At 57.6% G+C, this 8,295-nt stretch overlaps 1 protein-coding gene across 2 annotated transcripts; it reads left to right on the top strand.

Annotated features, from left to right (window-relative positions):
* Positions 1–1,161: 1,161 nt before the first annotated feature.
* Positions 1,162–4,110, top strand: SLAMF9 (SLAM family member 9). 2 transcript variants are annotated; one of them, XM_045876073.3, is made up of 4 exons: positions 1,162–1,360; positions 1,815–2,156; positions 2,934–3,206; positions 3,593–4,110. In XM_045876073.3, exons 1-4 carry the CDS (start codon positions 1,315–1,317, stop codon positions 3,793–3,795), a joined length of 864 nt encoding a protein of 287 aa, XP_045732029.1. In that variant the 5' UTR covers positions 1,162–1,314; the 3' UTR covers positions 3,796–4,110. The 2 variants fall into 2 exon arrangements, with proteins under 2 accessions (XP_045732029.1, XP_054363748.1); XM_054507773.2 differs by having other exon boundaries at positions 2,934–3,736.
* The last annotated feature ends 4,185 nt before the right edge of the window (positions 4,111–8,295 follow it).

The raw sequence follows: 8,295 nt of genomic DNA, 5'->3' as shown, positions 1-8,295 counted from the left end.
GCTCCCAAATTGAATTTTCAGAACTGCCCACCTCATTTTCTTCTTCACTTAGCAGATCCTAGTACCCTTGAGGTCATTTCTCCTGGAAGGCTTTCTCCGACCTCCTGACTTCAAATTTGCTAAATCCCCTTGTCCTCGGCTCCCCAGATGAGTCCTTGGGTGAAACTCATCAAACTCGCAGTTAGTTGTCCATAGTCAGATCTTAGCCCCTGATCTCCTCGAAGTCATGATCTAAAGCTCTTGGTCACTGCTAATCCCTCAGAATTTAGGACAGTGCCTGGGCCACGGATGCTGCTCAGTAAGTATCTGACGGGTGCTGAATCTGATACCCTGAAGATATGAGGTGCTGCCACAGGACCGGGGCTGATAGATCTGCCTCTGTGGTATCATCTATCTTGAAGGCTTCACTCTTGCTTCCCGATCACAGCACAGACCTGTAGGATTGAGTATTCGAAAAAACGTAAAGGTTCTCCTGTCTGAGTACCCATCCGATGCCAGAGATGCTGTAGACATCCACCGATCCAAGACTGGCCTGTGTTAGCGTGAACACCAGCGATGGAGACTGGTGCCTCCCAAGGCCACCACGGTGTCCTGGGCAGCACTCATTGTTGGATCTCCTCCAGCTTTGGTCCACGTCATAGTCTCACAGAACAAGTTAGTCTTTCCATAATATTAACAACCTCGATGGGTTCTCAGGCCCAAAGTGTGCTTTTTTTAAGGGGGTTATTAAAATTTTTCTTCCTCTGAATAGTCTCTCAAGTGGGAACCTAGCAAGCTTAACATAGGACTACTTCATTTATTCATCTATTCCAGAAATACCAATTGGGTGCTACATGCGTCTAGCATGGGACATACAGAGATGTCCCAAAAGACGGAGTCCATCTGGGGAGACCAAAATGCTTGTAAGGTCAAAGGATCATAGCAAAATAGGAAGTGCCAAGAGAGAGCTGACCCAGAGTATGCTGAGGGCCAAGAGCTCCAGGTGGGGCAGCGGCGGGGTGTGTGGGAACACAGGGGGCAGGGCGTCTAGGAAGGTTTCTTGTAGGAAGTAGGATCTGAGCGGTGTTTGATGGACAGGAAGCATGAGTCAGTGGGTGAACGAGCTGGGCAATCAGGCTCGGAGAGAGAACTTCCCAAGATGGACAGGGAGGGGCTTAGTGGGGATGAAGGAAGTTGGAGGCTGCTGGGGGCTGAGAAGCATTTCCCCTCCTAGAGACTGCCAATCAGTCACTGTCTCCAGGAGCTTCCTGACAGCTTGTCTTCTTCATTGGCTTGGGGGCCGAGCAGGTCAACCTACTGGGGCACGGGGCTGACATGGGGGCCCTTCTGTGGTTGCTCCTGCTTTTGTGGCTCCAGGCAGGTGAGAGAGAGAGAGAGAGAGAGAGGGCAGTCCTGGGATGGGAGCGTCTCCGTCCCTCTGCTCTCCTGTCCCGCCGCGGTTTGGGCTAGCAAGGCTTGGGGCTGGATGCTTTGGCTCTTGTGCAGTAGAGAGAATAGGGTGTGGCTTCGGTGCAGGGCCAAGAGGTGAGGAAGCCTGGAATATAGAAGGGGGACCAGCCCACCGCAGCCAATGGCGAAGGAAAAATGTGGAGGGTGAGGGCCCAGCCAGAAGCCAAGCCCTGGTAGGTGCTCAGGTCAGGTGCAGCGGAGAGCCAGAGAGGCAGCTGGGCGCGGGATGGAGCACAGGATGGAGCACGGGGCCACGGAAGCCGCGCGGTGGAGCCCGGTGCGCCCACATCAGTGTCCCGCCGCCAGGCTCAGCAGCCCGAAGACATGAGCTGGGCTGTTTCCATCTGTTCTTCCTTTTTCTGCAGCCAAAGGGTATTCTGGAGATGATGTGGATACAGAAGAAGTAGTTGCAGTCCTTCAGGAGTCCATCAGCCTCCGCCTGGAAATACCAGCCGATGAAGAGGTTGAGAACATCATCTGGTTCTCTTACGTAAGACTTGCCACCGTGGTTCCGGGGAAAGAGACACAGCCAGCTACCGTCATGGTGACCAACCCTCGATACGAGGGCCGAGTGAGCTTCCTGGACCCCAGCTACTCCCTGCACATCAACAATCTGAGCTGGGAGGACTCAGGGCTGTACCAGGCTCAGGTCAACCTGAGGACATCGCAGATCTCCACCATGCAGCGTTACAATCTACGTGTCTACCGTGAGTCTAGGCTGGGAACTCTAGCGCTGCTTGTTTCTGGCTCTCCTGAGCTTTGCACACAAAGGAGCGGTGGTCTCGGGACTGAATTATGGTTTGAGGGGCGGGGACTGGAAGGCCAACGGTCTCCAGCGTGCCCAAGCCCAGTGTCTGAGCTGCGGCCACAGGCGGAGTGACCCACATCAGTGAGGCCCTGGGCACGCAGGCTGCTCCCCTGGACCTTCCTGATGGAGTGGAAGGGGTCCAGAGCTTCGTGTGCAGACCTCCAGGGCCCCTTCTCCCCCACTGAGATTCTGCATCCTGGGGATGGATGCCATCTTTATTCCCGAGCCTTTTATCCTCCTATGCCATGGGAGGGCTACTAATCAATATCTCCTCTCTGCCTGAGCCAGATTTCTCAGTGCCTGTGACACTGACTGATATTCTAACTTGAATCTTGCAGAGACACTGATTAAACTATAAATGCCCCCAGGAGGTGTGATAATATTTTCTGGGATCAAGGAGGCAGAATGGGGTTTGGAGGAAGGTGGGGTGCACAGGTGAGGGAGAGAAAGCAAGGACATGGGGGGGCACGTAGAAAATGCCGTAGGCAGCTCTCTCTGCCTTAGCAGCTGCTGGGAGCCCCTGGCACCAGATTTTATGGCGGCTGGGTTATGTTAGTTTCTGTTTATGTGAAGAGACCTTCAGAAGGCACACCCGTCACGCCAGGATTGAGGACCTTAAGAGAACAGACCCGACCCCTGATTACTTGGAGGGTCTTCATGTCCTTCCTTCATCTAGGACGGCTGTCGGAGCCTCGTGTCACCGTGAACTTTGAGATTGCTCAGGAAGATGGCTGCAATATATCTCTGACCTGCTCTGTGGAGAAGGCAGGCCTGGATGTGACCTACAGCTGGATCTCCTGGGAGGATGGCATGGACACAGTCCATGAGAGCTCTGCCCTCAGCACATCCTGGCGGCCTGGGGACGATGCCCTTTCCTACATCTGCAGGGCCAGCAACCCCGTCAGCAGCATCGCCTCCCGCCTCATCCCTGCCGGGCCCTTCTGTGCAGGTACCAGGCCCCCGGGGACACCCTCCGAGCGACCGCAGGCCTCCGGGCTACCACTACCCTCCCCCCGTTCTTCCCAGGTGTGTACCTGGAACCCAGACCCGCACTCTTCCCCATGGGGCCTTGTCCCCTGGACTGGGGCGGGGGCTGGTGCTCCCACCTTCCAAAGGTTCTCGAGTCTCTCGCTCAGCTTGAGATTGCTCCTCGCATCTCAGCTCCTGAGCTTCTGTGAGCAGAACACATAGGTCCAGAGACACTGGCAAAGGAATATCAACTGACTGTGAACTTGAGACCCCTCTGTGGGATCTGGGCTGGGTGTCTGCCTCCAAATCCGGACTTCCCCTCCCCCTGGCGAGGGGACCCCCCCCCCCTCCCTTCTTCTGTCCCAGATCCCGGCTTTCCTTCGGAGAAGGCGACTTACTTCTGCCTCTTGGCCAAGGGACTGCTTCTTCTCTTGCTCGTCGTAATTCTGGCCGTGGGGCTCTGGCTCATCCGAGCCCAGAAACGATGCCAAACGCCAAGGATGAGGAAGCTCAAGAGAAACAGACTCAGACTGAAGAAGAAGGAGAAGCCCCGCCCCAGACTGGCCTGAGCGCCCCTGGGGACCCCTGTCCTGAGCACTGTTTCTCCCCAACCCCTGGGGAGTCCTCCCCCGCCCCACCTGGGGGCTTCTCCTCCCAGGGGGCAGCGGGCTGGGTATCCAAAGGGCCATACTCCTCAGGTCAGGGGGCATGATTCTCTGGCAATAAAGTCCTATCAGGTGACAGCCACTCTGGAGCAGCTGCGTTTGGTCCTTCGCCGGGTGACTCACAAACCTGCTTCCCCGACCTCCCTTCCATTCTAGGTGTCCTCCCCCCAGTCCCTGTGCTTTCCACACTGCCTCTGCTAAGGAGAGTGAGTCCAAAGCCCCCTTCACAACAGTATTTATTCTTCAACGCCTAGCCCATTCCCACCCACACACGTAACACGTACACTTCCAACAACAAAGTGAGCGATCCCTGTGACCCAAACTGAGTCTGTGACCCCTAAGCAGGAGAGTTCCCAGCACTGAGCAGCCACGGAGGGCGGGGGGTCTTCCCGCTGAGACTCCTCTGCTCTCAGACTCGGCTTCCGCCCTGGCTCGGTGCAGACTGTGAGGCACAGGGACGTGTCCAGCGTCCTGGGCTGTCCTTCGTCCTCCCCAGGGGCTGAGTCAAGCCCGATGACCCTCAGTCATCTTCGTGTCTGCCTGACGCTAGCCGCGCTGGGCCTCTGGGGCCGGCCGCAGACGGACGACAACTTGGCTGGACCGGTAGCTGACGTCCGGACCCCTGACCGCCGTTCGTGGTTAGTATCACTGTCCTGGCCTCTTAAGATTTCCATGTCCCAAACCTTCTCTCTGGACTCTTGTCCTGAGTGCATGCCCACCCCCTCCCCACATACCCATCCCGGGCCAAGGCCCTTACGCTGATCCCCGCCAGCAGTCTGAATCCCTCACCTGGGCCTGCTGAGCCCTGTCTTGGTCATCCTCCCCGGACACTGTCTTGTGGGTGTTATGCAGGCCGGGCAGGTGGGGAAGCGTGAGGGGAGGGCACTGGAGGCCACCAGGTGACAGGACACATAGGTAGTCAGTGAGCTGCAGGAGGTGGTGTAGGACATGGGTAGAGCCCTGGGTGGGATCACAGGAGCTCCGGGCCCCTCTCTGCCACTGGCCTGGGACACTTTGTTCAGCAAACACCCATTCAGGCTCCGGTCCCTTTCTACAAGGAGCGCTCTGAAGGAGAGGCGGGCGTAGGTGGCCCTGAGTGGGCTCTTACAGCAAGGTGGCTATGGAGGCGCAGGAGGGCTGGCTGGTTCCCCCTGGGAATCTCCGTGGAGGCTGAGGGACTAGGGGAGGGCCAGTGGCAGAATGCCTGACATTCCTACTGCTTGTCTTCCCCTCTTTCAGTGAGAAGGATGCTGATCTCCAAAGTGACTTCCAAGAAAAGGATTATCGGACTGTGCAGGGGCAGTGGGATGCATAGGGGAATTGTGGGGACCCAGGACACTGTTTTTGGGAAGACAGGACAAGTGGGCCAGGCACTAGGACACCCGGGAGGAGGGTTCTTTCCGGGTTCCAGACGGGAAAGGAAGCAGGGCCAGGAGGCAAGCAGGGATTTCCTCCATTTCTATGCAGGAGATGGAGCCCCTTGGGGCCTGGGAAGGAGTTGGTGAGGTTGGGAAACCAGTCCCCAAAGAGCTCCTCAGGTGGGCAACAGATCAACTCTACTACCCCCTGAGGGCCTGAGCCCTTGTCCCCCTGGAAGACAGTCCCTGCTGCCCCGAGGCCAGCCGATTCTCTGCACCTCTGCCCCACCTCCCAAGAAGGCCCACCTTCAAAAAGGCCTGAGGTTCAGGGCCAAGCCTGCAGCCCCAATTCCCCTAGCTCCTGTAATCCATTTCTGGAGGCTGACTGGGAAGACATGCGGGGCCGCTGGTTTTTCCTGTATCTCAGGGTCAGGCCCATGGAAAGTGAGTAAAGAGATGGACGTTCCCTGTGCAGCTGATCCAGGGCTCTCCCTGGGAGCTGGCCAAATCTTTCTCCCACCATCTCTGAACAGAGAAGGGCTGAGGCCCCAGACCGTCCAGGGGGAACCTGGAAGACGAAGGCAGAGCCCCTCAGAAGGTGGAATTGCAGCTCAGGGAGGCCCGGGGCCTCTCCCTCTGCAGGAAGCCAGGATAATGATCATCTGGTAGCACTTTGCAACGTTTGCCTGTCCTTTGAAATAGGTGGAAGCAAAGGGGGGTGGGAGTGGAGTGGGGGGGAGGGTACTATTTAGGGATCCATTAAGAGTCAGGCATTGGCTAGTACTGCAGGGGCAGGAAGGACACTGCCTGCCCTCAAGGAAGTTTTCCTGCGGTGTGTGAAGATGTAATTACAACGAGGTGTGACATGGGTGTGATATGCGCCGTGGGTGAAGGTGAGGGCCCGGTGGGAGGAGCGGGACCGTGCCCCGGAGGAAGAAGAGGTGAACACAATTCTGACCCCAGATTAGCAGGGAGTCCCGGGAAGGGACATTCTCACCTGACAGAAGATGAATGGGAGGACACTGGTTTGTGGGAGAGCACAGTGACTTCTAGGGCCGGCGAGGCCACGCCCGGTGTGGGGACAAAGGCGGAGGTAAGAAGCGTGTCTGGAGAGGCCGGGCCCCTTGGACGGACTCAGGGCTGTGGGGGCATTCAAGCACGAACGAGTCAAGCGCCACACCCTCCTGGACCTACAGCCTCACGGGGACAGAAGACAGGCACGCCCGCGGCGAGGGGACAGTCTGTGAGAGACCACACCGGGTGATAGGGCGAGTGCTCCCAGGGGTCAGCAGTGTCCCTGGAACTGACCACATTGTCTGACCTTCTTGTCAGCAAGTTGAAAATACGTGGGCCAGTTGATACTTGGGTTACATGAAATCCTAGTTTGTTGGTTGAACACACTTTCCCAGAGAGTTACAATCACAGATCGAGGACGAATCAGAAGAAAATCTTAATTTTGAGCCTCAGGGACTATGTTTATCAAGTTTCACTTCTGACACACGTAACAAGTTTCAGGGCTAGGTTCCTGTTCTTTCCCAAAAGCCCATAAGATACTTCAGAATCAGACCAAAATGACAATAATAATACAATTCACAAAATAAGCATTCGGTGTGGGGGGGGGGGGGATGACCATATCATAAACTTTTAAAAATGGAAAGTTATTCTAAATCCCAAGTTTACAAAAAGTTATTTTAACAACCAAACGAAATTAGCTCTTCCTCAAAAAACACTGGAAAGAGCAGAAGTGAACCTTCGGATCAGAGGTGTGCAGATCCCACCTGGGGGGGAGGGAGATCTTCCCTGCTGGCTAGTGAGGGGCCACGGGGTAAAGCCTGGCCTGGCTTTCGCATGGTGTCCCCTAACCTGTGCCCCGAACGGTCTCATCACTGCCAGGTAAGTCTGTTACCTGGTCAAGTAATGCGGGAAGCTGCCACTTTGGGAGACTTTGCTGGAGGGATGGTGGGAGAGACCACACCACGGCTCCTGCCTCCCCTCCTTCTCACCCTTTCCCGTCACATTTTCATCTCAGGCTGTGGCAAGAAGCCCCCAGCTGTTCACACCTGGAAGAACTTTCCAGCAGTCTGTCTCTAAGGATGGAATGGATTACTAGGGGGGATGGTGAGCTTCCTGGTCCAGGATGTGGGCCGATGGGGCCAGGGGCCGCCTGGAAGGAGGATGTGGCTGGGATCCTGGAGTGGTTCAGTGCATCCTGCAGGGTCTCTCTTGGAAGAAGTTGAGGCCATGATTCCATGAATCAGATGCCTGGGAGGCTCCTTTGGAGTCACAGGAGTCCAGACTGGGGTGAGGGCAGTGAACGGGGAGGACCTGGACAGATACGGCTGCTTAAGCCTGCTGAGGAAGGCATGATGACCCTATATCCCTAAGGGGGCCCCCAGCTGACCAAGGAGAACGCTCTGAGGGGCAGAAGTGCCAGATATCTTCTGGCCTTAAGTCTCACAGGAAGTGGGTTTCATGAAGTCCAGGTCGGTGTGCGTTCAGCTCTGCGCAGTCCGAGATGGAAAGGCTGGGGCAAATCCCCCTTTTCTCATTAGTAAGGCAGAGCCGTGCCTACTTGCCAGGGTCTCCGCCCAGGGGACCTAAGAGCTACAAAGCCTGTAGTCCGGGGGATGGCACCCTGCAGAGTTCAGGAGGCGATCTTTCCAGGCCCCGCGTCAGGAGGCCTCTCGTCCTGGCCCCCTGGGCCTGTCTCGCTGGGTCGCTGGCGCTGGGAGCTGCAGCGGGGCGACCTGGCAGCCTCGGCCCGGGCGCGCGGCCCCCTCGGCACCCTGTGGGAGGCGCCGGGGCAGGACCTGGGAGCTCGCCAGCGCGGACAGGTATTTCCAGTCGGGCTGCGGCAGAAGCGGGTGGGGGCGGCGGGGCAGGCGAGCCCGGGGCCCTGGAGCTGCGCGGATCCCCGGGGGGTCCTGTTGCCGGCCGGGCGCTCCGGCCCCGGCTCGGCGGTGGGCCCCGCGGCTCTCCGCGGCGGAGCGCGGGCGGCTGGCCCGGGACGGGGGCCCGGGTCCTGCGCGGCCGCAGCCCCGGCTGC

Source organism: Mirounga angustirostris, unplaced genomic scaffold (genome assembly GCF_029215605.1).
Source record: "Mirounga angustirostris isolate CCGP_5_RB_7025 unplaced genomic scaffold, mMirAng1.0.hap1 SCAF_6, whole genome shotgun sequence".
Classification (NCBI taxonomy): Eukaryota; Metazoa; Chordata; class Mammalia; order Carnivora; family Phocidae; genus Mirounga; species Mirounga angustirostris.
The sequence above is the reverse complement of the archived record's forward strand: the minus strand, read 5'-3'. Positions and strand labels throughout refer to the sequence as shown.